Raw genomic sequence first — 19,309 nt, 5'->3', positions numbered from 1 at the left:
CTAGCTAACTAGCGGCTACTTGCGGAGTGCTTCGAGAGCGTTCGCCCGTCATGTATCTCTACACGATGGGCATACAAACACAGCTAACGCAACAGGCAACACAACAGCTGCACCCGCCGGGTTTTTTCCTGAATGAAAATAGTAGCCCGCTCCACCGGTAGAATGGTCAACATGTGACGTAGGTTAGCACGTTCGTTGCGTTCAGGGCACTCAAAACCAAGAGGAAATTTTAAAGGGATACTTCACCGATTTGAATGTGGCTTTGTATTATATATATATAAAAAATCTGTTTTCCCTTATCCAAATGTGCCCTACTGTGAGTCCAATGACATGTTTTGCATCACAGTAGAACACATTTGGATAAGGGAAAACAGATTTTTTTACAAGTCAGGGAAAAACTGAGGGAGGGAAGCACATTTTCTAAAAAATACTACTGCTATTCTAGCAATACAAAGCCACATTCAAATCGGTGAAGTATCCCTTTAAGGGGGAGGTATTGGGACGGGGCCCGAGATTAGACAAGACGTGACAAAAGAAGTACAATAAAGGACGAGTAATAGCAATCAAATATGAAATTAAGAGTGAAAAATGAGGCAAAAAGAAGCTAAAGTTTCGCTAAAATAAAACAAGTAGAGTGAGGCATGAAGTCAACTATATGAATACATAAAAATGTGGGTCATCTGAAACTCGACTGAAAATAAGATATTTATAGATGACAGTTGGTGTCATTTAAGATTGAAGAGTTCCCTGAAAGTCCTCGGTCTCGTACTCAGTGTTGTGTGGAGGTTAGGGCTTGTAATGCGTACCCATAGAGAGGTCCATCATTCCCAATGGCAGAGACCATGATCACTCGATTGGCCGTCAGCTCCCACACCTGTCAATCAATGAAAGCACGATGATTCGTTAGATTAGCGTTAAAAAGACAAGTTTCCACACGAGCGTCTGACCTGTTTCGCTCCGACAGTTGACCTGAGCTCATTATGCAGCTCGTCACCACATTGTCAAGAAGGTGTAACTTGGGAGGAGGAGGAGGATCAAACCATCTGCTCACAATCTAAGTAGTCCTGATAGCCTCACCTTATCGACAAAAGGGTGATCCATGAAGTCGGGTCCGCCGATGCTGAGGTTGAGTACGTCGATCTTCTTCAGGATGGCGTAGTTGAAAGCATCCAGGAACCACGAGGTGTACGATACCTATTCATTTACAATTTAACATATAAAGTACATTTTAAATGACTACTTTATAACAAAGGCTTACTATTCTATAAGTGTTAATAATGTTTGACGACAAATTAGATGAAGAACATCCTTAGCAGAGATTAGTAAAGAGGGATTTTAGGTATTTCAGTTCATAGGAAACACAATGATTTATTTTCTTAGCCAAGATATTTACAGAAATATGTTTTTCTTCAGATACAGTAGGAGGAAGGAAGCGATTATTTATGCTGTTCATTTTTAAGTAAATAGGTGTATTTCATTCTTTTTGGGGGCCAATTTTAAGCAATGCGTCACCAAAATGTAAACAGGAAGTCAAAATACGATGATGTGTTATCAAATAGTGGAGAAAGGGTTGGATTACATTTTTTTATCAGACATATTTTGCACTACTGTTGCAGTGAAATGTCCTTATTTTTGAAGGAAAAGCACTTTTTTTTTTTTCAATGAATCTAACATTAAATGAATCATAAATACACTCTATACATTGTTAATGTGGTTAACGACTATTCTAGCTGCAAACGTGTGGTTTTTAATGTTATATGTACATAGGTGTATAGAGGCCCATTTCCTCTATATGTGTTCTAATGGTACATTGTGTTTGCTAATGACGTAAGAAGGCTATTGGATGACTAGAAAACCCTTGGAAACCGTTGTGCAATGATGTTAGCACAGCTGAAAACAGTATTATGTAGAATAAGAAAATCATTATTTCTAATCTTGTCAATGTCTCGACTATATTTTGTATTCATTTTGCAACTCTTTTGATGAATAAAAGTGTGACTTTTAATGGAAAACAACAACAATTGTATAGGTGAGCCCAAACCTTTGAACGGTAGTGTATGTTCTCAGTTTCCATTATTTTGCTATCACTCTCGTACTTAAGTGGTGGGTCTAGTTAAAATGTACCTGGTTATTGGTGAAGACTCTGAAGATGTGCAGCTCTGAGTCGGGGGCAAAGCCCTGACACTCCCTCATGCTGGCTATCACTCCTGCCACAAACGTACCGTGACCAAGTCCTGAAAGACGGAAAAAGGAACAAGAGGTCACTGCGTATCCTTCTCTGCGGCGACGCACTGCAACACCATCACGATCACGAGTTCTTCCTCACCGTCGTCCAGAGTCTTCTCATTGGTCCAGTTGGTCCTCTCCTTCACATTCTTGAAATGCGGATGCTTCTCGCTGAGGCCCGTGTCGAACACTGCCACCTTCACACCAGCGCCTGCAAACACACAGCAGCTACGTTCACATAATAATCACCGGAGCTTCAAAGTTGACGTTGACGTTGGTGAACCTTTGAAGCAGATGTCCACCGAGCTGAGATGTCAAAGGGCGCCGTCTTACCGGTGTGTCCCATCTGCCAGAGGACGTCTGCCTGCAGGATCTGGGCGACCTGGCGGGGGATGGCGCGCAGCAGACGCCGGCTGGAGTGGCGCCCGGTGGCGTGCCAGAAGCCCGAACCGAGCGACAGGCTGGTTCTCCGGAAAGGACGAGACGACTGCCATTTTTGCGTCCCTCTGGTGGAGTTGCAGGGTGCGGCGGGTTCAGGCGCTGCAGAGACGGAGATATGTGGCAAATCCATCTTTGAGTATACTATCAGATCAAACCTCATCAACGGAGCCTTTCAGCTCAGACAGTAAAGGCTTCTCTTAAAGCGGACCTAGACCGGAAGTTCCTATTAACGCTGTTGTTTGGTGTGTATCTGCATCATTACCTTGTTTAAGAAGCCCCTGAAGGTTCTAAACAAACAGTTCAGCCACTGCCGAGAACGCCGTGTTTTATTGTAATCTCGGGCTCAGTGAGATCTCTGAAAATCCCGTTATAGTTACGTAAACGCACCGGTTCTCCTGAACAGCCGATCGTCCTGCTCCGTGCACTAGTCCGGGCACATCCGGTTGCGTACATTGACCCGCAGAAGAAGAATAACGTCCGTTGTGGAGGTGTTTCACGAGCGACAGTGTCTTCTGACTCCGGGTCAAAGTCATAAAAGGGACTGCGGCGGGGAGTCGTGACAAAGCTATTTTTAAACATTGTTAAAACAATGTTTTGATAATGAGTAGCAGTGCATCCACCCTTCCAGAAGGGGGAGCTGCACTTCTGAGAGCGGATGTGCTGAATAGTACTGGCCAATCACAAGACTCTGTCTTCTGGGGGTGAAAGTTCACTCTGAAACATCGCGGCTGAGGAACAGCGTCAGAAAAGAGGATTTCAATCGGCAACTAGGAGGATTTTGACCATAAAAACAAGTTAATATATGCAAGTAGACCTCCATAACTAATATATATGTGCAACAGGACCACTCTATGTGACCTTTAACCAAATCAACCTCGTCATCGTCGGTCTTTTCACGACCTACTTCTATCCCCGAGAAGCCTTCCTGTGGTCTTGACGCTGTGATTCCATCATGAGGTCGAGACATTTTAATGCTGGGATTGAGATGCAGAGGCGACGCGTCTTCTCACTGTGACCAGTTAATAACCAAATTGAGAAGCCACTTCGCGCTCGCAGACATCCTCATCATGCAACGGCGACACTGAACGAGCTGAAAGTTTCAAGTGTTTTGTAAAGAAATCCACATTTTAAAAGAGGCTTCAGCTTCTTTCTATCCACGGATCAGGCAATCACCGGTTTATAGTTGATCGAATTTAACATCCATTCCACCAATAACAACACATAGATTACTTTGTGTGGTGGTGTGGTCATGATACCTCACTATATTCCAGACACTTCAGATAATAAACTGAACTACCGCAGGGTGATAATAAAGTTTGCTTGCCATCATTTCTCATGGCTTCTCCAGGAACCTGCCGCAGAACCGTTTTCATTATCGATTTGAGTGGATAGTTTTCAGTGTTTCAGCTTCTTAAATGTGAATTTTTCTGGTTTCTTTTCTCCCTATAACAAAGAAATCACTGAAACTGATTCGCTTTCAGTTTGCGGACAGAACCGGACGTTCGGAAACATCATTCGGTAAACTCCAATGACCATTTTTCAACTTTTTCTGACATTTTATGGACCAAACAAGTCCCCGATAAAGCTGAAGCACAGCGGCTAAAGAGAGAGAACGTGATTAACTGGTGGTGTGCAGCTACAACTGTGCTGCTAAGCAACAGTGAATTTCCTACCCCCGAGGCTAACGTATGCTACCATTCCACTGGTGACTCATTTTAAATTGACAGGTAAAAAAAAGCTCACCTGGCTGCCTTGACTGACATTTTATCTTCTGTACTTAATTAGCGTTAGCTAAAGCAGTGGCAAAATACCACTACGCCGACAGTAACCCTTACCACAGTCACAACCCTAACCACTAAGACGGGTAAAAAAAAAAAAGCTCATCCTGGCTGCCTTGACTGATATTTTCTCATCTGTACTTAATTAGCGTTAGCTAAGGCAGTGGCAAAATACCCCTAACCTAGCGGTAGCGGTAACCCTAACCCCAACCCCAACCCAACCCCAACCATAACTAGTGGTGACTCATTTTAAATTGACAGGTAAAAAACTTCACTTGCCTTGACTGACATTTTCTCATCTGTACTTAATTAGCATTAGCTTGAGCAGTGGCAAAATAATACCACACCGGCGGTAACCCCAACCCTAACCACTGATGACTCGTCTTAAATTGATAGGTAACAAAAAGCTCACCTTGCTGCCTTGACTGATATTTTCTCATCTGTACTTAATTAGCGTTAGCTAAAGCAGTGGCAAAATACCACTACGCCAGCAGTAACTCTCAAACCTAACCCCAACCCCAACTATTGCTGACTCATATTAAATGGACGGTAAAAAACTTCACCTGCCTTAACCGACATTTTCTCATCTGTACTTAATTAGCATTAGCTCAAGCAGTGGCAAAATACTACTATACCGGCGGTAACCCCAACCCCAACCCTAACCACTGGTGATTCTCATCTGTACTTAATTAGCATTAGCTCAAGCTGGGGCAAAATACCACTACGCTGGCCGTAACCCTAACCCCAAACCTAACCCTAACCCTAAATTTTACCTCATAATGCCGCCATTTTTTGGGTTGCACCTGCTTCCCCATGAGGTCACACGAGCTGCAGAGCGTGCAGGTTTGTATCTGTGAAGACTCTCCTTCAGGGTGCAACGCGAGCCGATTTGGAAAATCGATAAGGATTCGACTTCTTCCTGTAACTCGCAGCTCCAGAGTTTACACAGAAACAAACCGTTCGTGGGCTTCAAAGGAAATACAGCGTGTGTGTGTGGGGGATATAATGCAGACTGGTGGCACAGTGAAGTCTTTCATCCAGTGCCAGACACAGGACGTACCCCCCGCACACCACCGCCACCACCACCACCACCACCACCACCCCCGTCCAGGCAAGTCCTACCACACTGACTCACCTACTCGCTCCCATGGTGAGAAAACACAGGCATTCTCTGTCCTTGCACCCACCCCCTCCCCCAACACCACACACACCCAGGGTTGGCTCACACTTAACGTTTAAATATACAGTCATTTCACCACCACAAACACAGTGAAAACAGAACGATTCCTCTGTCTCGGCAGACAAAGATAATATCCTGTCGCGAGTAGAGGTACGAATCTTTTACTATCTCACTATTCGATTGCCATTTTTGGGGCTAGGATTCGATTCAAAACAATTTGAGTCATACTGATTGCGGCTTCAATCTATATGCGTCTACTCCAGTCTGCAGAACGACAGACGGAGACATTAAAGTGTCCTTTTTAGATTTATTAAAAGTGCCTCTTAACGAATGGCGACGCCGCTACCATGATGGCTGACTGGAAAAAGACGCGTGACGCCATGTTTACGTGACTCCCGACTGTTAAAATTTGTTATTTGTAGCGCTGCTCTTTTCCTTTAATAAACAGGCCGCTCTAGTTTGACTGTAGGCACGCTAAAGGAGCTAAAGGAGCTAGCGCAGCTAACGGCGCTAACTGGAAAACGGTGTCTGGACTCCAGTGCCGCACATGTAAACATGATGTCAACATTGACGCCGTTATCGCATGACGCGTTTTCCATGACAATTGACTGTAAAAAAGACGCGCGTGACGTCATGTTTACGTGACTCCCGATTGTAAAAATGTGTCTCTAAAGTAACGCTAAACTTTAAAAACAGAGGCACACATACGCAGTACACGGGTACGCTCGTTATTTGTAGCGATGCTCTTTTCCTTTAATAAACAGACCGCTCCAGTTCCACTGTAGGCGCGCTAAAGGAGCTAACGCAGCTAACAGGTAAACGGTGCCGGGACTCCGGCGCCGCGCACGTAAACATGACGTCACGCGCATTAATGTGCGTTAACATTGACGCCGTTATCGCGTGCCGCGTATTCCATGACGGCTAACCGTAAAAAAGACGTGCGTGAGATCACGTTCACGTGACTCGCGATTGTTAAAATTCGTCTCTAAAGTAACGCTAAACTTTAAAAACAGAGGCACACATACGCAGTACACAGGTACACTCGTTATTTGTAGCACTGCTCTTTTCCTTTAATAAACAGAGCGCTCCAGTTCCACTGTAGGCGCGCTAACGGAGCTAAAAATTCCAAACGTAACAATTCTTTGGTTCCCGTTAACGTAAAAACCACGTGACTCACAGGGAATGTATTTGAGCGTGCGGAACACTTTGCGTTGCGGCGTGACCCTCTTGATGTACGGGTGATCCTCCAGGGTGAGCAGACTGCGCGGTGAGGCTTGCCGGATGTGGACCAGCTCAAAGTCGCTGGGGAAGTCCGACGCCGGGTTCTCTCGGCGGACGATGTGCCACTCGAGCGCTCGGTCGTCGTGGTTCCGCAGGGCACTGCTGATGTACAGGCTGCGAGCTTTGGCCGAGAAATATCCCGTGAATGCTACGATGTACTCTGCGGGGAGACAGAAAACACAATCACTTATGTATTCCATAATATTTTTCTTTAAAGCAGTGGGTGAAGTTCTCAGAAAAGTTAGCGCAAACGGTACAAATAGTCAAATACAAATAATTATTTATTAAATCAGAAAATTAAATCCTAAAATTGTATTGGTTTTATTGGTTTATCGACTGTTTCCTGTATGTTTATACATCATTTTGATTGAAAATACTGAATATATTTGCACTGCAGTGCACAAATAAACCGTTAGTGCTGCTGTTCAATAACTGGTTGCTGAAGTAAAGCGATTTTTTTTTTTGCAAACATTTATCAGCCATTGGCTGCCCAGATTTCTAAGAAAAACTAGCCAACAATATCCAGTCTGTAGCCATGTTCTGCCAAAATATGCCGAGGTTACAAAGACAACAGAAGCATTTGCTGTTTTGGTTTCCACAAAGACGAAAGAATTAGGTGTGGTGTGTGAGATTTATTTAATCCAACAGTTCTAAATGGACAGAGCCTGAATAGCACGTTGTGCAAAATAGTTTGAATGGGTGTGCTAAATACTGAAATCAGAACAACACCAACTCTGCTGCTGCTGCTATTAATATCACTGACTCTGGCCATAGGATTTTGTTTTATAACACGATGATGCAAGTAATTCTCTATTCCACATGACTTTTTGTTGTAATGTTACATTGTTAATTTGTGTTATAACTAGTGCTGGGCACTAGGTTAACGCATGTTAGCGCGTGATGCGTTTCCATGACGACTGACTGGAAAAAGACGCGCGCGACGCCATGTTCACGCGCCGCGGCACCAGAGTCCAGGCACTGTTGACCAGTTAGCTCTGTTAGCTGCATTAGCTCCTTTAGCGCCGGTTAGCGCGCCTACGGTGGAACTGGAGCGGTCTGTCTATGACAGGAAAAGAGCAGCGCTACAAATAACGTTAGCGTACCTGTGTACTGCGTATGTGTGCGTTTAGCGTTACTTTAGAGACTCGCTTTAACAATCGGGAGTCACGTAAACATGACGTTGCGCGCGTCTTTTTCCGGCCAGTCGTCATGGAAACGTGTCATGCGTTAACGTGCGTTAGCGCCGTTAACCGTCGCTATCGCTTTAACGCGCCCCTCAGCACTAGTTATAACGATGCATTTTAGCAACAAGCCAACCATTTCCTGTATCTATTATGTTTTACAGCCTCAAAATAATATGTGCAAGATTGTTTTCTCCCTGCAGAATCATGATATTTCTACTAACTTAATGAACAGATGTCCTTAAGTGTTAAGAAATACTACTTTTGTATACGTTTTGTACCACTGTCCAATTTAATTTAGATACTATATAATAATACTAATACTAAATAATTGCAGTACTTGCAGGATTGCATCGTCCCAGCCTTATTTTCTTATCTACTGTGAGTAAATCCATAGATTTAGGCGTCTTTGAAGCATCTCGTCCCTCGTGTTACTCACAGTAACTCACATAATCCCAGTGTCAACAAAGGAATTCTTACCGTGCTCCACCACCTTGGAGGAGAACTCCAGCTTGAGGGTTTGCTCGGAGCAGTTGGAGGCAGATGACGAGGGGAGCGGGTCCGGGTTAGGCTCCATGCCCACCACGGGCAGGAAGCCCGACAGCAGGCACAGAAGCATGGACGCCCAGACGGGAACCGGGAGCATTTTGAGCGGTGGAGTCCTGCAAACCATGGGTTTGGGCAGGCCCTGTAAACGTGAGCTGTTTGAGATGAAAGGGGAGCAGCTAAAAAGCTGGATCACGGAATGGGACAGAGCATGTCAGGTCCAGAGCTCTAAAAGGGAGTCCATAGTGCAAACGGCCTGAGCAGCTAATTTAATTTCTTTCTGCGTTTCCTCTCCATGGCGGTGAGTCCACGGTGAAGGTCAGTGACACTGCCAGAGTGGGAACAAAGCTGCCATGTCGGGGATCTAAGGAGGCGACCAGTCGGAGCAGTTGGATGAGTGTGAGGAGAGCAGGAGCAGTGGCAGAAAGAGATGCTGGTGTCCACTAAAAGTTCCAATATAGGCCTGTTTTTATTTCTGGAAAGAAAAGGAAACACACATGACAAAATTAGTTTGAGGATCATGTACACTACCGTTCAAAAGTGTGGGCTCACCTATAGGAGAACCTTGTGTTTTAATGGAAAACACAAAACAATTTTGTTTGTGTTTTCCATTAAAAGTCACACTTTTATTCATCAAAAGAGTTGCAACATGAATAGGAAATATAGTCAAGACATTGACGAGATTAGAAATATTTAGAGCTGGGTGCGTTAACGGCATCAACGTTAATGGATGATGCGTTTCCATGACGACTGACCGGAAAAAGACTCGCATGACGTCATGTTTACGTGTCTCCCCGATTGTTAAAACGAGTCTCTAAACTAACGCTAAACTTTAAAAACAGAGGCGCACATACGCAGTACACAGGTACGCTAACGTTATTTGTAGCGCTGCTCTTTTCGTTTCAATAAACAGACCGCACCAGTTCGACTGTAGGCCAATAACTGGCGCTAAAAGGAGCTAATGGGTAAACGGTGCCTGGACTCCGGTGTCCATAATGCGTTGACCTAGTGCCCAGCACTAGAAATAGTGATTTTTATTCAAAATAAAGAACCAGCAAAACTGTTTTCAGCTGTGCTAACGTCATTGCACAAGGGTTTTCTTATTATCCAATAACCTTTTAACGCCATTAGCAAACACAATGTACCATAAGCACACTGGAAATGGGCCTCTAAACACCTATGTACATATTCCATTAAAAACCAGACGTTTGCAGCTAGAATAGTCGTTTACCACATTAACAATGTATAGAGTGTATTAAATTAAATGAATCATAAATTTTAAGATTCATTTAATGTTATATTTATTGAAAAAAACGTGCTTTTCCTTCCAAAATAAGGACATTTCTAAGTGAGCCCAAACTTTTGAACTGCAGTGTACAAATATATATATATTATATATCAAAATAAATAAAGTAAATGAGTGTGGTACAAAATATAGTTTCCTGAAATGAGGACTTCTGGATAACTTGCAATGATGCATCAAAAATATAAAATTCTATCATTTAAGATACAAAGCCATCTGCATCAATACTGTTGTTTTGAGGCCGGTGTCGAACAATGGAGACTAAGAACAATGGACGTTACTGCCAATTGTTGCCAAAAAAAACATATTACTAACACTAATAATCAAATCATGTTGACAAATTAAGAGAAAACACAAGTAAAAATAAATCAATTAAAGTGAGCCAGTAAATAGCCTGCGCTTGCCAAACCACAGTGAATCATTAGTGCACGTATGAAAGTGCAATAAATCTGTCATTTTGGCTCATTTGCGTTAGCCAACATACGCTCTCTGTATAAATCGCCATCATAACATCAAACCCCAAAAATGTGGGCGGAGTAGACCTTCTTGACATCAATCTCAGAACTTGGGTCAAGTCGACCTTGGATGATCATACAGCTGATGATCAAACCCACTATTCACAAACTGAATGTGAGTTTTCTTTTTACTTCTGGAGGAGTTCTGCACAGCAGCATCGCGTAGCTTTGTTTCCACTTCTAAGGCCTCATGTGGAGTCCAGAGTGTTTGCTCTGCTGCGTCGGGAGGAAGGAAGGGAGGTGTTAGCTCAAGATGTGGAGGCGAGGAAATAATAACCACTCCCCTCCTTGTTTATCCACTCATGAAAAAAAAAACATGTGTCGCCCTCTGGGAACAACCCTGTTATTAGATAGCACACAAACCGAGATAAAGCGCTGCTATCTCACCTGCACGGAAAACATGGCATACGCACTATTTATACGAGGACTGCGATCAACCGCCAACCGTTGACCCAAGAGAAAGCCGTCTGTGAAGCAGCATCTTCATGTAATGAAGAAACCTTTCCCACGCTGCACAAAAGACGCAGTAACCGTGAGCTACATAAAGTGCAACCGAAACACCCGTCAGCGCAATGTCGACGACAACCAGTTAGGCCACTTCACCTGACCTGAAACTCAGGAAACAGAAGCGTCCTGATCCTGTAGGATCTTTGGCTCGTTTTGTTCGTAAAGGTTTACAACAGCAACGTCATATCAGGAAATTTCAACCAATGTCAGACACCAAATCCACGGGGCTGTACGTAATTCAAGTAATTCAAGTAATTCAATTCAATTTGGTACAGTATGGTACTTATTTTTTGGTGTTTCCATTCAGAATATTTAGTTAAAAGCACCAGCATTCCATTCTTTGATACCCTTCCCTTGGAGTACCACAGTAAAAATGGTACAGTACCAAATACAAAGAGCTGCTGGGTGTCCTCCTTTGTTGTCTGCTGTGTCGCATTCGATGTCGCCTGAGCCTTTATGGCTTTACCATTCCAAACCGTACCATACTGTACCAAACCCAACCATGATGGAAACGCAGCAATAAAGTGATTTGACGAAAGAAACTCCAAACACAAGAAGACAACAGCGACAAAGATAGCGACAGCTAATGCAAGAGCGGGACTATGGCATCACCGTTTCCCCAAAGCAGCGCATTGGTTGTCTACGATCATGTTATGGGCCGTTTATTTCTATTTTGTGGGAGAATAATATAGTTTGTGGGAGAAGAATGTTTGTTTTTTTGAGAATTATTTCCTTGAAATAGCGCGACATGCATTAGCACAAATGTCTTCATACATGAAAAGGTCTAAAATGGCGATACAGGACCAATAGCGCTATACGTAGCTGCAACTAACGATTCTTTTCTCGATTAATTGATGAATTGTTTGTTTTTTTAAACGTTGATCAGTGTTTGTCAAATCTGGAAATTATGATTTTCTTGAACGTCTTATTTTGTCCACAAACTAAAACCATTCAGTTTTAATGATTTCTTTGTTATGTGGAGCAAAGATTCACATATTATTCACATTTAAGAAGCTAAAACGATCATATATCTTGTTTTAATCGTGTGAAAAGCTTCAAACTGATTTGATCAAAATAGTTGGCGAGTAATCGATTAATTGTTTCAGCTCTATACTCGAGATTGTGATATCGGTATCGGACACAGAAAAAGAGGCATTGTGTCAATCCTAGTTTCTGTACTCCTGAAACACTGGTTCCATATGGATAAAAAAAAATGCAGATATGATAAAAAAAACATTTGTGGATTTTCCTGAACATGTTTTGAATTTTATACGACGACCCCTTAGTGCGACACATGACTCCCCCAACACACCGCTTTGTATCCTCAGCGCTGCAGAGGAGAAAAAAAGGACATTCTTTTGGGCATGAAGAGGATCGTTTCCCTCTGGCCTCAGGCTTGGACAACCCAGTAATCAAATACACAACAACAGTCGCACAACCATCGACTAGAAACCAAGGCACACACACACACAAACACACTGGTCAAACTCAACACAAGAGCTCATGTGAAACCAGTTTCACTGACTGAGGGTCCAACCCAAGCCTTTCTGATACCAAAGACAGATCATCATATAGGACTCAGATTAAGGCTGGACGACACGTGATAATGACGACAATAATTTGTTTCCTTTAGAGCTGAACAATTAATCATCTTGAAACTGCAATCATGATTTGAGACAGCGCAATTAGCAAATCACAGTCATTTTGGACTGTTCGCTTGCTGTCAAATGAGAACTGCATCAGCGGTGATGGTCAAAGACTGGGTTGGTTGACCCAACGATGGGTCGCAGGAGATTCTTTCGGGGGTCCCCGAACAAATGTTTTCCCAACATTTTAGTCAAGAGACAACAGTTTTAAGAGTAGATAATGATTTGCTTGTGCATATTTTTGACATGGTTTAAAAATCTATTACACAGTAAACATTGCAGTAATATATTTCAGAATAAAAACAGATATTTTTTCACAAATTGTTCAGCAATACCTGGTTTAATCTTCATGCATTTCACACTTTTTGCCCTTATAATCAAGATGAAATTACCCATGATGCTTTGCGAAGTCAGAAAATAACTAGCTAGCTAGCAGCTATTTGCCGAGTGCTTCGAGAGAGCATGCCCGGGAAAACCCTTTCGAAGCACTCGGCAAATAGCCGCTAGCTAGCTCTGCTACATCTGGGCGGTTTTCTCAGTGTTTTGGATGCGTGTACCGGCGTTCGCCTGAACACGAATACCCTGGACATGTCAGATCTCAATCACATTCGTGATATAGTGTTTACGAGGACTGGCGTTGACAGAGAAAAACAAACCGCTGATCCGGCGGCATTTTTCCTGAATCAAAATAGTAGCGCGCTCCACCGGTAGAATCGTCAACATGTGACGTAGGTTAGCACGTTCGTTACGCTCACTGCGCTAATTTGCATATAGTGGTGTCCCAGTTCCATAGGGAAGCCACTTCCCTCAACGAGGGGAATTTACGGTTGATGGCACTGCAAACCAAGTGGACATTTTAAGGGGGAGGTAATGGGACGGGGCCTAAATATACATAGAACTGTTTTGAATGTTATTGCCTCAGACTTAATAAGTATCATCATTCCTTTTTGCTTCACCGCCCAGCCAAACTAACTAACTACCCGTACTTTGGGTCGCGATTTTTATCGAGTAGCTTTAAAAAATAAATAAATAAATAAAACACACGCGTCATGACAATAATCTGGATCTGCCATTTCAAACAAACACTCCCACCACGGAACAAAAACAATTCAACGCGTCACAGCAAACAGACGCTCGTGTCTGCTTCTTAGAACCAGTTGAGTCGGCGAGTGCAAACAAAAACAACGAGCTACACACTGCGGAGTATAAATAGATCTTAATTCCATACGGCACCACGGTGTTGATGATGTGGAAACCCGTTTCTCATAATTAGGTCCCTAAAAACAAGCTTTCGGATATTTCAGCTTCTTGTATGTAATAATATTTTCTGGTTTTCGGGTTTAAAACACATGCATCATTTTTGACATTTGAGAAAAATCGTGATTTCCAGGTTTGGGAAACAACTGATGACTATTTTGTGACATTTTATGGACCAAACAAGTACCCAAATGACCACAACAGAGGGAATATGCCATTCGACCAATGTTTTGAAACCATGCAGCTTCAAACTACAACTATTTAAACCAATCAGAAAGAAATCAAAGTGGATTTTCATGGTGGACTTGCATATTTATCCGGAAAATACACAAAATTCCCATTCCTGGCTTTAATTTAACCATGTGGTTGCACCACGTGCGCCGCCTCCACCGTCTCCTATAATGATAGAGTAGATAAAGTCTTCAGATATGGGCCTACACGTGTGATGTGGGTTTAGATGATCTAAAGGAGGGGGGGGGCTCCGTTGGCAGATCCGGCTCAGGGCAGGATCAATCCCTGCCCCGTGTGGGAAAACAATACAGCTAATCACTACTGGTAAAAGACCGATGGCTGTAAAAATAGTCTCGCTGCTTAGGACGGGGCTGTAAACGACAGGCTGGGACCAGTTGTGTCAACATAGCACCAAGCCACAAAAACGACACCAAAACCTCTGGGGCAATCGCAGATTAGTCGCTAGAAAAGACCCCCGCCCAGCCCAGAGGTTATCAGGCTGCAGGCGGGGAAGTGTAGGCAAGAAAATGACTCAAAATATGGCGCCGTTCTGCCAGATTTGTCATAAAAGACAACGGAATTGAGGCGTAACCATCGACCGATGCGATTTAGGTGACTGTGGGTGGACCACCGTGCACTACAAGCACTACTAACTGGTTGATTTTAAATGATGACTCAGTTTAACGCAGCTCTCATTAGAGGCTCTCGCAGGACTCGATCGCTCCAGAGATTCACGATTCTTTTGTCTGTCTGAGCCAAAGTAAACACAAGCTTCCACGTCTTTGCAGTTCGGTGATGATTCGTACATATATTCTGCGTTTATTTATTTAAAGATGATGATGATGATGATAGCTTTTCTTTGTGATTGACAATAAACAACTTCTTATCATATCTTAGGGTTATTTTCAAAAATCAATTAAATAACACAGTTTGAGAAAATCATAATTTCCAGGTTTTCAAAACACAGATTCAACATTTCATGGACCACTATGAAAGGACCATAAAAATAAAGTTACAGCAGTTACTCGATTAATCCGCCTAAACTCATCTTCAACTATTTTGATAATCGATCACATTGCATTTTAACCAATCAACAGGTGAATCGAGCTTCTTGAATGTGACTATTTTCTGGTTTCTTTGCTCACTGCAACAAAGAAATCATTCAAACTGAATCATGTTTTGTTTTGTTGACAAAACAAGACGTTAGAGGACGTCCTCATTTCCAAGTTTGAGGGCATTTTTGATGACATTCCGTGGACCCAATGGCTACATCGACAGAATAACCGACATATGACAACAGTCGCCAGTTAACAAAGGACAACAAAGAATATAAACGCTATAAAAGTCCGGAGGAGTTAGCTTGAGTAGCCGCACACGAGTCACACTTTAAACGGCGTAAACATTGCAAGCAGTGGTTGCACATATGCCGGATTAAAGACTCAAGAGGAGGAATATTAGATAATCTGTCGACAGAAGATGATGTTGATATATGGATACAAATAAAGCCCGAGTTTAATGTCGCGGAGGCTATATTTCACACAGACTGTGTAAACACGGAGGCATGCTAATGTGTTTGCAGTCACTCACATGTACAGCGTTAGCTTAGCTAGCATTGAAGCTTCTTCTTCTTCTTTTTGTTATTGTTGTTATTATTAATATTTTACATTATCTTCTCGTGACGCGTGAGCTGGACGCGAATGTACTCACCGGGATGCACCACGTCGCACATGTGCGTCGTTTCCACGCTGCGCTGCGCTGAAGTGTTGATGTGATTTTTTTTTTTTACGGAAGCTAGCTTAGTCAACTGCAAACAAAAGCTAGCAGCAGCGAACTCACCAAACATCCGCAGACCGCTGACGTCTGGTTACGATGGGGTTGCCAGGTTAGGTCGCGTCATCCCCCTACGATTCATTTGCTCCATTATACACATTCAGACAGTAAATGTCGCCACGAGACGACTCCATTCACATATTACAATTATAATTTATCTTTTCAGAAACTTAAAAAAGTGACTTACGTGATTAAATCGCCGTTAACGCGGTCGTCTTTTACATTTGCTCAAACGTCCGTACTTCGTCAAAACAGCCACCCCCTTAAATGTGGCGCTCGGAGTGAACTCAACCACATCCGGTTTTTCAAAATAAAGTGTTCAAATCCAATCCAACTTCTAAGCACTGAAAGTTAAAAAGTGTTCTGTATATAATTACCGATAAACATAAAAGGAATTATTTGACTCAATAAACATATATTTGGAGAAAGATTCTAATAATGAGATACATTTTTGACAAAAAATAGTGAGGGAGCAACTTTTCTAATAAAATTTAGATTATTTATGAGACCATCGAGTACCTTAAAACCGCAATATACTGAAATTGAATATACGAAGCATAGATATGCGTTAAAGTGCATATTTGCTTTTAAATGAAACAGTTTTCGTAGCTTTAGAATAAGCTTTTATGTTTACTTTAGGGGGAAAAAAGCTTAACGGTCTATTACTGGTGTAGTTTTTGAACAATCAATCCCTCTGATTTTCAGAAGAAACACTGCCGCCGTGTGGTATACAATGAAACTGCACTTGCATTGTGATTTTTAAAAAATATATATTTTTATGTATGTTTAGGTATTTATATGAAAATGCAATTAAATATTATGAACAATAATACAATACAATTAGGTCATACATTTAAGAGCATTTTCTTACCATGGAGACAAAATATAAATATAGAATATAGCAACATTCTGCCCTGTGTATAAATGTTAAATGTTGTTTGTAAATGTCAAGAATTAATTATAAATAAATAAACAAATAAATGACTGAATTAATGTGGAAAAATGTTTATTGAAAAACTGTGTGACAGTGAACTACTAGCATGATAACAGGTCAATCAATCAGTCAATCAAACAAAAACAACATTGAAATGATCTTTAGTTCACATTAAATTTTAAATCTCTGACAAATTAGATCCATTTGTCTGTGTTCAGTGATTTAATTTCAACCCTTTATTATCACAGTTGAGTGCAACATATAATCCGACATTATTAAATGATTAAAAACATTAAATTAAAAGTCTATGACGAGTCTATCGCTGACAGAAACATAACAACAATTCTAATGATAATACTAATAATTATATATATATTATAACAGCAGAAAAGGCACAGTGGAGTTTGTCTGGAGATGTGAAAAGCTCGCCCTCTACTGGCCATACGGTGACATCTCACGTGACTCCGAACACATTTTATGACTCAAATGTACGTAAACAAAGAGGGGAGAAAAAAAAAAAAAAATTTGAACATAAACCGCCTTTGACAACGTCTGCTTTCAGTTCCCACTTTGATTTAAACAAATCAAACTAAAAACATCAACATCATCTTTCCACCTGTTTTGAGTTCAGTCGGAGTGAATGGAGAGAGCCACTTTGAGGCAGCCCAGCTCTTTGCCGCCGTTGCCCAGGACTCCCTGGACGCGGTAGTCTCCGTTGGTCAGCCAGTACGGCAGGTCCATGTCTGGGACGTAGAAGTCGGACTGAGGGAGAGAGTACGAGCCCTGTGAGGAGACACACAGAACCACGGGGTCAAAGGTTATCAAAGGTACTGTCTCCGCACACAGGAAGTCGATCATTTACTCTGCCACAGTTCAGCCAAAGACAGGAGAGTTCAGAGATCAACGTTCAACGTTCTCCTCAGGAAACACTGGTTATTCCATTGTTCTTTTGCTCTGCTGCTGCTTATTAGTGTGGTTTGATCATGTCAACATCTTTGTTTAGACACTGGTATTTTTCAAAATAAAGGTAAAACACAAAAAATGTGTTTACATACATATATATATACACATATTTACATACACACAAATATATATATACGTATATATACATACATACACACATATATATATACATACATACACACATATATACATATACGTATATATGTATATATATATACGTACACACTACACACATATATACATATATATGTGTACATGTATATAAACATACACACGTATATATGTGTATGTATGTATATATACATACACACGTATATATGTGTATGTATGTATATATACATACATACATACATGTATATGTATGTATGTATATATACATATATGTATACGTATATATACATACATACATACATATATGTATGTATGTATATATACATACATATATACGCACATATATGTATGTATATATACATACATACATACATATATGTATGTATGTATATATACATACATATATACGCACATATATGTATATATACATACATACATATATACGCACATATATGTATATATACATACATACATATATACATACATAAATAGAAATATCCATATATGTATATACACACATACACATATAAATACAAACATCCATATATACTGTATACATATATGTATAAACACACATATACACATATATATATACACCGGTATACACACATATATACATATATACACATATATACATATATAACAGACACTGAATATAAACAACAACAACAAAATCACCGCAATTTACACAATGCAGCTTTAACACGTTTAACAACACATCTCTGTGTAGATACAATTACTTTAAGTATTATTTTATTCGCTTTCCCAAAGTGTGGGCTGCGTTCCCCTAGTGGGCCATGATAGTACTGCAGGTCGGTCATGAAAGGTGATGAAAAAAACAGTCAATAAATCTGTTTTTATTACAGTTTTAAAGTCGTGGCGTTTAAGACACGTCTCAGTTTTCTTAGATCTGACCTCATATAGCAGATTAAATCCATAGTTCGGTTCAACACAATCGTATCCCTCTTTAATGGCGTGTTTTCGTGATTGCTGGGCGAGGTTTTTCACTCACAGCTTTGAAGGGGCAGTGACACGGCAGCCCGTAGGTGTGCAGCGGTTCAGGACAGTCCTGACCGGGCGGGATCAGCTGGTTCAGAATAGCACAAGCGTCCTGGTAATGGCAGCTGCCCAACTCCTCCACACAGGGAATCTTCACCCAGAAGCCGGCCATCTCCTTCTCTAGGGTCACGGTCACCTGGTGAGGAGATTTCAGTCATTTCCACATACACATGAATGGGAAAGAGGTCCGGGAAAATAGTCGCAAAAATCTCCAAACAAACTCTTCTCCTGCTCACAATTTCCAACCTATACAGATCATAATTTTACATAAATACATTGCTCTGGTCGTCGTTATAACCCCGTGTGTCGTTTTCATTCTC

General features: G+C 41.6%; 2 protein-coding genes across 2 annotated transcripts in view; both read right to left on the bottom strand.

Annotated features, from left to right (window-relative positions):
* The window catches only part of mbtps1 (membrane-bound transcription factor peptidase, site 1), a 30,875-nt gene extending 14,983 nt beyond the window's left edge, over nucleotides 1–15,892 (bottom strand). Inside the window, exons 1-8 of the mRNA XM_083893230.1 lie at nucleotides 15,800–15,892; nucleotides 8,568–9,108; nucleotides 6,803–7,066; nucleotides 2,560–2,766; nucleotides 2,327–2,437; nucleotides 2,125–2,234; nucleotides 1,078–1,194; nucleotides 807–874 (exon numbers count right to left, since the gene is read on the bottom strand). Coding sequence (XP_083749356.1) covers nucleotides 807–874; nucleotides 1,078–1,194; nucleotides 2,125–2,234; nucleotides 2,327–2,437; nucleotides 2,560–2,766; nucleotides 6,803–7,066; nucleotides 8,568–8,760 — 1,070 coding nt within the window. The 5' untranslated portion in view covers nucleotides 8,761–9,108; nucleotides 15,800–15,892. The remainder of the gene's footprint in view (nucleotides 1–806; nucleotides 875–1,077; nucleotides 1,195–2,124; nucleotides 2,235–2,326; nucleotides 2,438–2,559; nucleotides 2,767–6,802; nucleotides 7,067–8,567; nucleotides 9,109–15,799) is intronic.
* A 1,397-nt stretch (nucleotides 15,893–17,289) lies between these two features.
* Nucleotides 17,290–19,309, bottom strand: part of LOC310931066 (ganglioside GM2 activator-like) — a 7,899-nt gene continuing 5,879 nt past the window's right edge. Inside the window, exons 3-4 of the mRNA XM_083894154.1 lie at nucleotides 18,943–19,125; nucleotides 17,290–17,639 (exon numbers count right to left, since the gene is read on the bottom strand). Of these exons, the coding sequence (XP_083750280.1) occupies nucleotides 17,484–17,639; nucleotides 18,943–19,125 (339 nt within the window). The 3' untranslated portion in view covers nucleotides 17,290–17,483. The remainder of the gene's footprint in view (nucleotides 17,640–18,942; nucleotides 19,126–19,309) is intronic.

Source organism: Microchirus variegatus (assembly GCF_963457635.1).
Source record: "Microchirus variegatus genome assembly, chromosome: 8".
Classification (NCBI taxonomy): domain Eukaryota; kingdom Metazoa; phylum Chordata; class Actinopteri; order Pleuronectiformes; family Soleidae; genus Microchirus; species Microchirus variegatus.
This window is presented reverse-complemented; position numbering and strand designations above follow the sequence as displayed.